Below are 14,956 nucleotides of genomic sequence, written 5' to 3'. Positions count from 1 at the left end.
GCCGGTCCGGGTCAAGGTCTTCATCTGGATCCTAAGACATCGTAGGACGCGAACCAGGGCACGCTTGTGCCGTCTGGGCATCCTGCAGTCGTCGGATTGCCCATTCTGCCCTGGTGTTGCGGAAGATGTGGATCACATGTTCGTCAACTGCCCACGTCTACTCCGAATCTGGAAGTGTGCGTCTGCAGAACCCCAGGCTGGGTCACACCGCACGGTGGAGGATGTGGTGGATGCCTTCTCCCTCCGATGCCCACTTGGGCTGGCCGCTCACGCTCCGTATGACTGCGGCCACTCTCCTTCTCTGGATCATCTGGAAGACGCGAAACCGCATGGTCTTCGATGGTGTCAACACAACCACCGCTGAGTTCTTCACATCCGTGCGTGACCACCTCACGCTCTGGCTTGTCAGGGCGCCGCGCTGTATTGACTGTGCTCCCCTTGGTTTTTGGTGTGCGTCCCTCTCCCCCCTTGACCCCCTAGTGTTCTCGGGTGTTGACAGGGCTTGAACCTTGCTTGTAATCCTCCGTTTTCCATGAAATTAATGAAAAAGTTTCAGGTGGGCTCTTCGCCCTCCATTGCGTTGCTAAAAAAAAAAGCTCCGGCCGCCCTGCTGTGCAGTAGGCTGGCCGCAAGGTAGTTTTCTTTTTTCTGATCGACCAATTCATTGTCGCTGGTTCTCACATTAATAATCGCGCTGGCGTGATTACGGAAAGCAGAAAGGGGCGTGTACGTACGTCGACTCCGACGCTGGGGCAAGAATGCAAGATCGATCGATCTGCAAGACTGCAACTGTTCAATGCTGTAGTACTTCTACTTGCTTAGCTAGTTGAGTCGTGAGGTCACCTGGCACGTCATGCCTGCGTCCACGTTAACAGCCGACCCATCGAATCAAAAGGCAGGCACACGAGGATTGGCTTGGATGGGGGAAGGCGACGGGTGATGGATCCCTGTCGCGCGGCGCCTCCAGCTAGCTAACCGATGGGGGCGCGCGCGGTGCCCTGGGCGATACGGCGTCGAGCGCGAGGCGGGGACATGTGTGGAAGGCGGCAGCCCAGCCGCGCCCAGCCACACCCCAACTTTCCAGCGCCATCAATGCGCGGCGCTACGCTGGCGCGCTCCGGCCCCTCCGTTGCCTCCGCCCTCCCCCGCACGTCGTCCTCACTCACCGAGCTGGTCGCTCGCGCTCGCGCCTGCGCCTACGTATATATCACCACGAGCTCGCGTAAAAGCTACTGCTGTAGCTACGTACACGCCCCCTTTACGTACGTGCGACGTGCTGCCGAAGTCAGGCGAACGAGCCATGGACTCGACGACGATGGAGCGGCCGATGATGGACGTCGGCGCGGGCGGAACAATCGGGCGTACGAGGTCGGAGCAGCTGCCTCCGATGGCGCCGGCATCCACGCAGTCTCTGAGCCGCACGGCGTCGGCGGAGACGGTGCTGAGCACGGCGGACGTGACGAGCCTGTCGCGCAAATCCAGCTTCGGCAAGCGGTCCGCGTCGGGCGGCAGCGGCGCCGGCGGGGGCAGCCACGGGCGCAGCCACATCCGCAAGTCCCGGAGCGCGCAGCTGAAGCTGGACATGGAGGACCTGGTGAGCAGCGGCGCCGCGCTCAGCCGCGCATCCAGCGCCAGCCTCGGCTTCTCCTTCACCTTCACCGGCTTCACCCCGCCGCCCCAGCACGGGTTCAACGGCTCCTCCGCCGACCTCGCGCCGTTCAGCGACGACGACGTCGACCTCGAGGCCGCCGCCACCACGCACCGCGGCAAGAACCTCATGACCGAGCCCACCTTGCCCATATATCTCAAGGTACGTACGTAATTACATACTCCTCCTTTACAAGCAGAGCAACCCCTGATCATAGGCATGCATGCAGTTCGCGGAGGTGAAGTACAAGGTGGTGGTGAAGGGCGTGGAGAGGGAGATCCTCAGCGGGATATCGGGCTCGGCGTGCCCCGGCGAGGTGCTGGCGCTGATGGGCCCCTCCGGCAGCGGCAAGACCACGCTGCTCAGCATGCTCGGCGGCAGGGCCGCCGCCGACGACGGCTGCATCTCCTACAACGACGAGCCCTTCGGCAAGTCCCTCAAGCGCAGGTAACTCGACTACTACACCTAGCTAGTTGACCTACCCACTACACAGCGTGGACCATGCATTCATGTACCCCTTGCAGGATTAGCTTGGAGGAGTGCCTTAACTAATTACAGAATCTGGATCAAAGTTACTGTAATCAAATATAGGTCTGCGTCGTGAAGAGTTGGTGTCGCGTGGCTTAACTGTAGCTGTCGTCAAGTTAAGTCGGCCGCGCATGCATGGGAGGTGCGTGATGAGGTGTTGCTTTGCAGCTACAGGTGTAGCCCATGCATGCATGGCCGTGCCCCTGTCGATCAGATACTGAAGGAGGGCTTAGCTAGGCATGTCTCACGGTTATCCTGCTAATCCTTATCCGTTTATAGTTTCATGCATGGCCTTTGGTTCTTTTTCCCTAGCTTAGCAGCAAGATAAAAGGTAAGTGTCCTACGGAAACAGTGTAGCTCGAGCTACATGGCTCTTAAAAAAAATGAATTCGACATTTTAAAGTTTCAAAATATTCTAGAAAAAATTCTAGATGTCTCCAATGATATATTCTACCAGTGTGTAGAATCTTGGGATGAAATACGTTGTATTGCAGGCTACACAAAAATAAAAATTTAAAAAATATTGGAAGTTTCAAATTTATACTCTTCACTACTTCATATCCACAATTAAGCTATCCCAAAATACCGAGTCTTTCATATTATGCTCGCAGTACATCATTGTGTATCTCTAGAATTTTTCCATTTTTTTGAAACTATGAAATGCTATTTTTGATTCATTTTTTGAAAAAAAATAGGCTCCATGTAGCCCACTCCAAAACGGCACACTCAAGTAGCCTAGTGGTATGAACTTGGTGGAATAAGAGCATGTACAATGGTAGATAGGCCATGACTTAGAGAAGACAATAACTATAATGTAAACAATGCATTATATTTTATTACCACCTCTTGCAATCACTGCAAATTAATAATTTTTTTGTAGAAAATTAATGTTGATAAAGGAATACATATAGTACAATGGAAAAATTGTCTTCTCTTATTTTCTAATGAACTATTTCATCCCTTTGCTAAAGGAAGACACTTTTTTTATTCTCTCCTCCAACTCAGGAAATATCTTATATGGTAGCTCTAAAAAAAATACTAACATCACCTCATTGTACATGCCCTAATATATGCTTAATGACCATGGTTAAACTTCTTGCAAGGAGCTGACTCTTCGTATCTTTAATTCGTTCTTTGCCTCAATCAGAATTCCGCGGGGCTTCTCCTTGTTTTATTTATTTTTGGTTAAGTGAATACTTTTTATCCATCATATGCATGTTTAGTGTTGTCTTTTCTTTTCTAAGTACTCCGTTCTATTCATATTAATTTACTTAACTTTATTTAAATATAGATGTATCTAGTCAATAAACATGTCTTGATATATTCATACCTAGATAAAGTTAAGTCAATAAATTTGAATCAGAGGGAGTAGTTAGATTGTCACTGGTGAATGTAAAGGAAATCAGTCGTCACTGCCTCACTGTTCGTACTAGGGGTGGAAACGGATCGGATCCAGATCGGATAGTGCCCTTCCCATATCCGTTTCCATATTGTCAAAACAAATACGGATGCGGATACGGATGTTGTCGAATACGAATTCAGAGCGGATGTTACTCGAATACAAATACGGATCGAATGTTTTCTCAATGCGGAGCGGATACGAATATAAGCAAATAATAGATTCATGTCTTATAATGAGCCAACTATAAAATGGTAGAGAGATAAATATAATGAAATAATGCATAGTAGTTTCAAGCTGAATCACATAATTGAACATTTGACTGACTTGTTAGCTTCTCTAGGTTAGGTAATTGGTATATTGGTGTCGAATTATTAAAATTAGCTAACATAATATTATTTGGATACGGATATATCTATTTCCATATTCACATTTGCTTCAAAATTCAATACCATATTTGTATTTACTTTTTGTAAAACGGATCTGGATATTTACCATATCCATTTCCAGATACATTCGGATTCGGATATTACCACTTTCATTTTTAATTTCTCGAATACGAATTTCGGATAATATGGACTATCCAGTACCAGTTTCCACCCCTAGTTCGTACAAACTTTTTGTCTTTCTGTCTGATTAGCGTGACGAGTCTCTTCTACCACGTGGATGCGTGTCTTTCTTATGCGTGGTGAGCTATCCAAATTTGAGAGTCGTCTTTTAGATTTTCTTTTGAGAGAACGTTTTTTTAGGGGTAGATTTTTTAGCTAAATCTATACCTAATAATAAAGGGAGGATTGTTTCCTTGGTCCGACACTTTTTTGGACCGATTTACCCTCCCACCAAATCACATACAATGCACTATTGCCACCAAACCGTTTTATTCTTTTTTTCCGGAAACTCGGAACCAGCTTCGTGCCGATCGACTCGGTTGCAATCTCCAATTGAGCCCCTCGCGCTGCTTTCGTTGTCCGTCGCCCTGCAAAGGCCGCATGTAGATCAATTAATGGGCCGCAAGCCATGTCCGTCCGGTCCAAATGTTTAATTATCCACCTTATGCGAGAACATTTTGCGCTTAATAATCCCACCTCGCTCCATTATAACGAAAGCGGCCGGTTTATATACTTCAACTTTACTGAAATCAACAAGCCGCAACACTAAGATTGGATTAAGGAGGAGTTAGGGAAGTGGTCGATCGTCAGGCGCGATGAACGGCGGCTGGAAGTGGAGATATGCGCACGAGCGCGGGCGATGAGCGAGCGATGAATCCCGCATCAAGCGTAGCGGAAAGGCGGCGGCCGCAAAGCAGGCCCTGTAACCTATGACTAAGGTGTGATATTCCCCAAGGAGCAACAATGGCGGATGATCAACCATAGCATATGCGCACGAGCGTAGCGGAAAGACGGCGGCCGCAAAGCAGGCCGAGAAAGATCAAGGGGAGAGGGGGCGGGCGCACGCTGGCGACGGGCGTGCTACGAGGCCGCAGCCGTAGAAGGCGTGAGTGGCGGCGCTGAAGAGGAAATATAGCGATGGGGTCGCATGTGGTTCCCTTGCCCCTAGGGCAGAGGGAGTCTACTACTTGGGCCCTTGCTCAGGCCCGATCCGGCTCCATGAGCTTTGCTTGGGCTCTTTCTTTTTACACAGAAAGCACATGACCTGCCCGTAGCTCTGTCTATTTAGATTTTTGTCGTCCCCGTTTGGCTTATTAATTCCCAGAAACGGTCATGGAAAAAATGATAAGTGCCAACGCAGATTGTTTATTACTCCCCCGTCACAAAATGCAAGACGCATAAGCTTTAGTTCAAAGTCAACATATTTTAAATTTAACCAAATTTATACTTAAAAATATAAACATTTACAATACCAAATCAATATCAATACATTCACCCACCAGAAAGTATAGTTTCTCAATATTTTTTCTTATAAACTTGGTCAAACTTAGAAGATGTTGACTTTTGGTTAAAGTTTAGGAGTCTTACATTTTGAGACGAAAGGAGTATAATTTTTTTATTTTTTATTTTTTTCCGATGCAACGCACATGTTTTTCTAGAAGTTAAGAAAATAAATAAGGCAAGTGAGGCTAGAAAAATATGGCTTAATCCAGTTGGGGTAAAATTTAGGTAGCATCAACGTTTCACATCAAAATTTTAATTTTAAAATCTTCCGATGCAACGCACGGGCTCGTGTGCTAGTACTATATATAGTGAGGAGCTAGTAACAAATAAGAACATGGGCCTCTGTGGATGGGCCTTGTTTGGGCCTAATTTGCTGTGGCCTCTCGCCAGCTCCGCGAGCCGGCGACAGTCCTTTCCTGCTCAAACTCCGGCGACACTCACACTGCAGTCATCTCTCCGGCATCAGGAAATTCGCCGTGGACTTCCCCTGATGTCTCAGTTCTTCGTCTTCTCGTCTTACTGTCTTCATCATGCCATGGCCCTCTCGCAAATTTTGGTTGCCATCGCTACACGGACCACCCCACTCCCCACATCTCCACCCATCACCATTCACCACAAATGTCAAGTGGACGATCTCTTGGCTGGCTGCTCATCATGGCATAACCGCTGGCTTGGGATTTAGAGCTTTAGTGAATTATAAGAACTGAGCTATAACCAGTATCTGCTTCTTGGCCGAGTTGTAAGCGCCAAACCCACCTGCCGGGCTGCCTGTAACCTGTTCGGCAGAATTCCTTAGCTGCATAGTTCTTCGGTTTCTGGTTGTTGACTGAAACCGATAACTGAAACCCACTACACCTATCAGCCACATCCGTACTCGTGGGCATTGTTTGTTGAAGAATTAGGATCAATTAAGCTAGCTATAAGTAGGCCTGAATGACTCTTGGATTGTGAAGCCATTGCCGTTCCTTTGATGTATAATTGGATTTATACTCGGCTTGCAGGATTGGATTTGTGACTCAAGACGATGTTCTCTTTACTCATCTTACTGTAAGGGAGACACTGACTTATGCAGCATTACTCCGTCTCCCAAGAACAATGACAAGGGAGCAAAAGAAAGAACGAGACACTCGGACATCATATATGAACTGGGCCTCGAGAGGTATACCTCATGTTCTTTGGTTTATGCATGTCACCTTTTCTCACAAGGTACCTTATTTTAATCATGTGAGCGTGTCACGAAGGTGCCGGGACACGATGATTGGAGGGTCTTTTGTGCGTGGGGTTTACGGGGTGAAAGGAAAAGAGTTTGCATTGGAAATGAGATTATAATCAATCCATCCTTGCTTTTTCTCGATGAGCCGACATCCGGGCTCGATTCAACTACAGACACTTAGGATCATTCAACTTCTACATGACATAGCTGAGGTACGAGAGAAAGTAAATACACATTATCGGTCCTTCGGTTCGGTTGAACTTTAATCTCGGTTGACTTGCTGTAGATCGGGAAGACGGTGATCACCACGATCCATCAGCCATCCAAGCAGGCTATTTCATAAGTTTGACAAGCTTATCCTCCTAGGCAGAGGAAGTTTGCTCTACTTTGGGAAGACATCCGAAGCCATGCCCTACTTTCAGTCCATCGGATGCAGCCCTCTCATCGCAATGAACCCAGCGAGTTTCTACTCGGATCTCGCCAATGGCAACACTAATGATGTTTCGTTCCTTCTGAATTAGATGACAAGGTACACATGGAAAATCAGAATCCGCAGGATACTGATTCCAAGATTGACTTCAGGCCATCAGCACAAGATGTTCATGAGGTGAAGACATGAAATCAATGTGCTGGTGTTATGATTAACAGATTGGTTTTAGATTTGTATATGAATAATTTATATGTGGTTTCGTGCAGTATCTTGTTGACTCCTACGAGAGTAGAGTGGCATATAAGGAGAAGAAGAAGCTTCTAGCACCGCTTCCGATCAGTGATGATATGAAGGCAACAATAACATCTTCGAAACGAGAATGGGGCACAAGCCGGTGCCAACAATATTCCATCCTCTTACGTCAGAGGTCTCAAAGAAAGACGGCATGATTATTTGAGCTGGATGAGAATCACCCAGGTCATAGCTACATCAATTATCTTAGGTTTACTCTGGTGGCACTCTGATCCCACCACACCAAAAGGTTTACAAGATCAGGTATATGCACACAACAAAGTATTCGATACATGTAACTAATAATTAAATTGGTCAATGCAATACTCCTACTACTAATTTATTATATGTACCATCATAAACACTACCATCTCGTCTATGCAGGCGGGCTTACTGTTTTTCATAGCTGTGTTTTGGGGTTTCTTTCCTGTGTTTACTGCCATCTTCACATTCCCTCAAGAGAGGGCAATGTTGAACAAGGAGCGTGCAGTTGACATGTACAAGCTCAGCGCATACTTCTTGGCCAGAACGACAAGTGACCTGCCACTAGATCTTTTCCTCCCAGTGATATTTATGGTGATTGTCTACTTCATGGCAGGCCTCAAAGCAAGTGCCAGTCATTTCTTTCTTAGCACGTTGACCGTCTTTCTCAGCATCATTGCTGCTCAGGTATGGCAGTCAAGACTAGTACAATTATGATACAATCAATACCCATTGCCATCCCTTATTTTTCTGTTTGTGAACTAAGTAAACATACATATGCCATGGAATATCTGCATATTTAATATTCCGGAATATCTACATATGCCGTACATGCACTAGTTACAAGGGACTTTATTTTGGATGGATACACCAGAATACACACTTACACATTGAATTTATGTTAAATAAATAACAAGGTTTTTTCTCCCGGAATAATTGATGGCGAGCAATTTTTTCCTAGAAAGAATTGTTAGTACTGGAATTGGATCTGGTGAATTTTGTCACACAGTTTACCAGTCCATCATTTCATCGCATGTGTTACTTATTAGTAAGAAAATATGTTGCCTAATCTACATGGTAATATTAGAGCATATTTCAAAGGCATTAAAATTGACTGGAATCTATTGCTCAAGAAGGAATTTATATGCAGGGACTAGGACTGGCAATTGGAGCTACCTTGTTGGATATCAAGAAGGCAACAACTCTAGCTTCAGTCACAGTCATGACATTTATGCTAGCAGGAGGGTTCTTTGTAAAGGTGAGCAAGCACCGTCACTCACTAACTGATAAAGGATGAATTACTATTCCTATTATGGAAGGGACAAATCTGAATTATTACTTCTTCCACTAACATATTATTGACCAGTGTATGGCTTGGGTCATTAACTTGTTGCCCTTCTTTCCCCTCTGATCTCCAGAGAGTTCCACCATTCATATCCTGGCTCCGCTACCTATCCTTCAATTACCACACGTACAGACTGCTGCTGAAGGTGCAGTACGATCCTGTACCGGACATCCTGATGACCTCTGTACCTCTGGATAACGGCGTGACAGAAGTCGGAGCCCTAGTTGCGATGATCGTCGGGTACCGGGTGCTGGCATACATGTCCCTCAGGCGAGTGAAGGCTTCAAACAGCTAGCGGTCAAGTGAACTGGAGACGGCAAGGCTGCAAGACTTAGCACTCGTAGTTCTTATTGTCTGTTTTGATTGCATGTAGGGAAGCCTGTGTTATATTTGCGCCACAAAAAGATGGATCTTTTTTCTCACCATTCTGTCTGCTACGTTCAGAGCGCAACAAATGTACTCTCTATTGCTAGTTAACTCATGGAATCATGTGAACCCTGAGCAACAAATAGTAGCAACACCTAGCCAAAAACCGTCTTATGCAAGGTTTGACAGTACATGTTTTAAGTGATTATTAGACATTGACAGGCTGACAGCCAAAGCTAGACTGCATCTGCGCCGTTGAAACAGACATGTTTTTTCAAATGCAGGATTTTTCCTGGTTACTGCAATAATTGAAGGAAACTGCGCCAAACACGGGACTAAAAGGTTTTTCTCTGAATCTATTCAGGCTTTAAAAATTACTGCATAATTTAAGATGAATTCCACTGCATCGACTCTAATGTCGCTTTCAGATTTTATTGTTAAGCATATATTGCTGAACTTGGTAAACTACATGGATATGAAATTAGCATGTAAACATCTACATCATACTTACATTGTAAATTAGCATATAAACATCTATATTAGATTTACATTATACTGTTCAAAGAGAAGGCTAACAGACATCAAGACATACAAATAGATGTACCATAACCATGTAAATCTGCGTGATCCTATACTCAGACCAGACCATGACTGTATACAAAAAGTGAAAAACTTGTAGATCGAATGTAAGTAAACCAATAGAACTACCGTAGTATCATTCAAGATCTTCCGTAATGATTTCAGTGGCCCGTGCAATGTCTATCTTATTTCTTATATACTGCTCATAAGACTTTGGCTTATTAACCTGAAAAAGAAAATGAACTTCACTTGGTGTCCATATCTTTCAATAAGCATGCGTGCAGATACGATTTTATAAATTACAGTACCAGCTTTTTAATGGCCTCTGCAATCAATTCCAGAGCTTCTTCCTCTTCAACCGGGCAGACAAGAAATCACATATCAGAACATATTGCAATGGATTCCACTTGAATGTCACATACAAAAGAGTGAAGAAATCACATATCAGAACATATTGCCGTGGTGGTTGGAGCCGGCTGCCCTCTGCCGTTGGCCTCCACCTCGGGCCCCTTCTCACGCCACCACCGTGAGAAACCCTAGAAGGTGTGGAGCAAACCACCACCTAGATACATTCTTACCCCGTCCGTTGGATCCATTCCTCCATCCGCCGCATGCTCCTCTACTCCTGTTGCCGACTGCCTTCGCTTTACAGACTGTACCCGACGGCGCGCCGTTGGCTGCCATGTTCGTGTGACCTAGGAGGAGAAGGGAAAATGAGGACATGAATTGTCGATTTTTCCCCTCACTAGCAAGCAAAACCACAATGCAGCCACCGGAGGTCTCGGTCCAATTTGAACACTCACACATCACAATGCAGTCATAGTTGCTGACGGCCTGGTCCCACGGAAAACAGGGAGGCAGAAAGGGCGGCTAGGATCACGCCACGTAGCTTGATCATACGGTGCGTACCACACATGCCCTAGATGGTCTCCATTTCCGCCTAGAATGTTTCGTTTAGATAGATACAAGCACGGTTGCACCCATTCTCATTCTCTGCCATTGTTAAACCAGCCAGCAGCAGGCCGTCGATTGCAGCTCTACGTTCTTTTCGACCCCGCCAAGTTAGCCTTCATGCCTATCTGCAGTTCCCATCCCACTTACATTCCTATCTTCTCTACCTATCAATAAAAGCCAGCAAAATATGGATGTAATATTTTGCAAATGGGTGTCCTCAAACAAGATTATGTATCCCTATAAATTCCAAGGTCATCAGAACAGCTACACACCCGAAGTGGTGCTGTTCTGAAAATGAAAGCTATCTTGCTCATCTTGTTATTACTCTGTATCTAAGCTGTGGTGTTCTGAACATGAAAGCTATTAAAAAAAAAGTTGATCGTGTTCAACTCATTATCGTCTAGCCGGTATTATGTACGTATTCCTCTTTCCATGGCCACCTCCTATGTTTTCCACCTCCAACCTGTGTCGTCTAGCCTCTTTCCCTTCCTTGATCATGCGTCTCACTCTAGCTTCCTCTGCTTTCAGCCAAGCCTCATCACGCACGGCGAATAACTGTAAAAATGGGAGAGACATTAGATTAAAAATAAGCAAAAAAATTAGAATGTTTTCCCACTAGCTACACAATCAAATGGATAACCTATTTCATCAACAAATTCGACCATGTAAAATTGGAAATAAGACCATAATTTCATTAATTGTAGATTTGTAGGAAACTTAAGTTGGCCTAAGATGTTTGATTGCGTTAGAAATGGCTTTCTATATAGTATAAGAACAACCTGGCAAATTATTTTTTCTTAAATCTGAGTTGCTTAACCTGATGGCATGCTATTATTATGGTGTGATGATGTTGTTAGAAACTGGATAACCATTCAGCATAAAAGGTAATGCATGTTAAGAAGTACATATGATGTTCTTAGACACTTTTGTCAAGTAAGATGGTAGTTGTCGTTCTCTACAGATTAGTGATTTTCATATGAATGATTACCCATTTTCTAGAAGATGTGATATTCAACTCATGCCTGGTATTCTTTCTGACGGTGAGTTCAAATTCTAAGGCAACCTAGGAAATTTTAGATCCTCGCTAGAGAGGATGGTATTTACATTCAGATGTAGAATCATCTATCCTAATTTGCAGCTAATATAGAAATGAAATAGATAATGACTTAAGTTGTAGCCTGCAGTAAGCTCTTTTTTGGCTAATTAATTTGGACTTTGTATACATGTTAGAAAAATATTGCACAGTGCTCACAGTACTCAATTAAAAAGGTATGCAAAAGGTCAGCTTAGAAAGATAGTAAATTATCACACCTCCTCAAATAAATCTTCTCCAACTGAATCACAGCCAATACGACGAAACAACTTGGGGCGACCATGGTTGTATTCATCATGAGTAGGGTGCTTCATGTCAACACCACACACGTGGCATTCACCTTTAAAAAGAGGTAAATATAGATGAATAAATAGAGCTAAATAAAACATCCCCATAGCTAGCTAACATTCACATTTGACTGAAGTCAACCTTATCAAATGACATGGTTATCTTAATAAGTCATTCAATAGATGCAAAATCGATAGACTAGGAAACAGCTTGGCTAGCTAGATCAAATTTCCTGACGTTGCAACCTTCAACAATTGTTCGGAAACTTTTATCTTTCACATGTTTGCTAGTTAAATTATTATTTATTGTATTTATTTAAGGGTGCACTACTGCATGCAATGTTACAAACTAGGAGTGCACAAACAAATTTGAGAAACTGAAACTCATAAGCTCAGAAATATAATAAGCTGCGTAAGAAATACCATTGTCATCAGGTTTAACCATGCAGATACAGGTGAGCACATGCGCTTCATAATCACCGCGCATACACATGACTTCAGCAAAATATAGATCTTTGTTGGCATCAGCTCCTTTGGTCTTCATGGTCATATTGAAATGAGAGTAAGATCTATAAATGCAACCCTTTCCATCAAAACATGATTTGTGGGTCACAATATCTTCTAGTTGATATGCAAGATCCTAAGGTTTTAAGAATGGATAGTATCAGGAAGTAGAAGACATGAATTCGATAGCATTTAGTGAGAAATCAACTACGAAAGACAAGAGTGAGAGAGCAGACCCCAGCAAGCTCATTGTCTTCGTTGTGTTTGTCCAGTAAAGCCTTAACCAATTCCTCTGTACGGTGAAGAGTCCCACTAGCAGCTAAAGCTTCCTTGGAGTGCTTTCTTGTGCCGGTATGATGCCAGTAAAGAGCATACCGCACAGACCTCTCCTCATCGGAAAGTCCATCCATACACCTATCAGATGTAAGAATATAAGGATTAGTATATTTTGTAAAATAACCAACGACAAATGGTTTGGGTTGATAAGTTTAAATGCAAGTTGTTTGATCAAGTAGAGACCAAAACAGCCCTGAAGATTAACACAGCTCATGGTTGTAATAGACAACAATCAGGCGAAACAAAAATGAACTGCTTCCATGCTTATACGAGTAAATTCTCAACGCATTCTTTGTATAAAAGAGAATAATAGAAATCATCTTTTGTTTTTGTATCTCCAATAAGTGTGTCTGGCCACAAGCAACAACAGTGTCTCGGCTGATTAATGGAACTTACTCTGTGTGGCAGGGTAAACGCTCTCCAATTGTACAAATTACAACTAAGGATGAAAATAAATATACCTATAGCATAGCATAGAAATGTTGTTCAGCACCAAGGGTGCAGAAAAGTTATTTTGCGCGCATTATTTTTTTATGTTGCTATATTTGGAAATTTATGTTTTGTACAAATAAGTTCATATTGACTCGCAACAAAAAATCAACATAAAAATGCAGTGTATGAGCCATTAAAGTGTATAATAAACAGAAAAACGTATTTTATGTCAGATTTTTGTACGTCACATAAAAAAATTCATGTCATGTCTATATCTTTATATTCTTCTCGACCAATAACTATTCTTCACACAGGGTCAAATAGTGCATCCCTGCAGCTACATATACCTTCTTAATTGCTAGCTCTGCTTACTATTTTAACACCTCTACAAATTACATAAGATTCAAAGTGTGAACTCAAATATGTAATAGAGCTGAGAGACTTACATTATTTGTCGTTGAACAACATGATATGAATCAATGGCTTCCTGAGCTTCCAGTATGCTCTTAAATGGCCCACCACGATCAGGATATGTATGAAATAAACCCAATTTGTCAGCTCTGACAAAATATTTTATAAGCAGACCCCTGGGCACCAATGAAGAAACAATTGAAGACGACAAGAGAGTTGTGTCGAGCATCTCAAACCTGAAACGGGAGATAAAAAGTTGGATTTCGATTAGATCAGAATTATGAAGCAAAGTGGAACACAAATAGTTTAATGCTTCATGCACGCATTACAAAATTGGTTCACCCGCTCCAACCCAAATACCCAAGTAGTTCAACAAATTCGAAACCATCGAGCTGAGACCAAAACGAATCCTGCATGATTCGATGGGCATGCTACGGCGGTCCCTCCCAATGCCAAAGAGGCAAAGAACAAAGGTGGAAACAACTCACGATTTAAACAGAGAGAGAGAGAGAGAGACAGACGGAGAGAGAGAGAGAGAGAGAGAGGTTCATACAGAGAGAGGGAAATTGCCATCTAGAAAAAACGATCTGGTTTCAAAAGAGTAAAGAAAGAAAAAACGACAAGCAACTTAGATCTAAATAATCTTTTCATCTAGATACCACGCTGTGAACTGTTGGTGTACTTAATCTATCAGAAGTCATGGAAATAGATTTAAGAGATTAGAGTTTGCAGTACCTCACTCGCACTGCTGTTGATGGGATGATGAAAAATCGACTAAGAGTGGATCCTTGAGTGCTTTGATGAATGATGGTATCTAGCTATCGACAGTTCTAGAGTCAGGCATGTATCTGATCAAGAATCTAAGTTGGTCTATAATGCCTACTCTTTCTTTTATGGTCTATTACAATCCTAATTGTGGATTATTTGCAGCAAACTGCAATCTTGTGATTTTTCGGGTAAAAGGCGAATACCTTTGAGCTTGCGGTCAGCAGCAGCTTGTATTGTTCAGCAGATCAATGGACGTACTGCTCTTGGGGGCGGAGGAGAAGGTACCGTGGTGGGCTTTTGCGCGGCTGTTCTAGGATCTGTGGTGAAGAAACTTGACCTATCCAGCCCGGAGTCGGTTATTATTGAGACCCTATTCTATTGTTTTCCGGGGAAAGGTGCCTTGGGGTTGTGCCTCTGGAGTCTGGACTCGTTCAACAAATATTCGTGTGTGTTTTTTGCAACCCTTTTCTTTGACAGAGTACACTACTCGGGGCCTAT

The 14,956-nt window shown here is 43.6% G+C and overlaps 1 protein-coding gene and 1 pseudogene across 1 annotated transcript; one reads left to right on the top strand and one right to left on the bottom strand.

Moving 5' to 3' along the window:
• The first annotated feature begins 1,285 nt into the window (after window positions 1–1,285).
• On the top strand, window positions 1,286–9,237 carry LOC124701471 (annotated as a pseudogene).
• A 1,685-nt stretch (window positions 9,238–10,922) lies between these two features.
• Window positions 10,923–14,040, bottom strand: LOC124695733. Its single transcript, XM_047228550.1, has 5 exons — window positions 13,726–14,040; window positions 12,748–12,925; window positions 12,431–12,647; window positions 11,939–12,060; window positions 10,923–11,182 (listed from the first exon to the last, which is right to left on the bottom strand). Exons 1-5 carry the CDS (start codon window positions 13,917–13,919, stop codon window positions 11,021–11,023), a joined length of 873 nt encoding a protein of 290 aa, XP_047084506.1. The 5' UTR covers window positions 13,920–14,040; the 3' UTR covers window positions 10,923–11,020.
• Between the last annotated feature and the right edge of the window lie 916 nt (window positions 14,041–14,956).

The sequence above is a fragment of the Lolium rigidum genome, chromosome 3 (assembly GCF_022539505.1).
Source record: "Lolium rigidum isolate FL_2022 chromosome 3, APGP_CSIRO_Lrig_0.1, whole genome shotgun sequence".
NCBI lineage: Eukaryota > Viridiplantae > Streptophyta > Magnoliopsida > Poales > Poaceae > Lolium > Lolium rigidum.
This window is presented reverse-complemented; position numbering and strand designations above follow the sequence as displayed.

Coding starts and splice junctions, on each gene's coding strand:
- LOC124695733 (XM_047228550.1), bottom strand. CDS start 13,919: ATGCTCGACACAACTCTCTTGTCGTCTTCAATTGTTTCTTCATTGGTG. Junction 12,926..13,725: donor GTTGTTCAACGACAAATAAT/GTAAGTCTCTCA, acceptor TACATCTGATAG/GTGTATGGATGGACTTTCCG. Junction 11,183..11,938: donor GAGAAGATTTATTTGAGGAG/GTGTGATAATTT, acceptor CCATTTTTACAG/TTATTCGCCGTGCGTGATGA.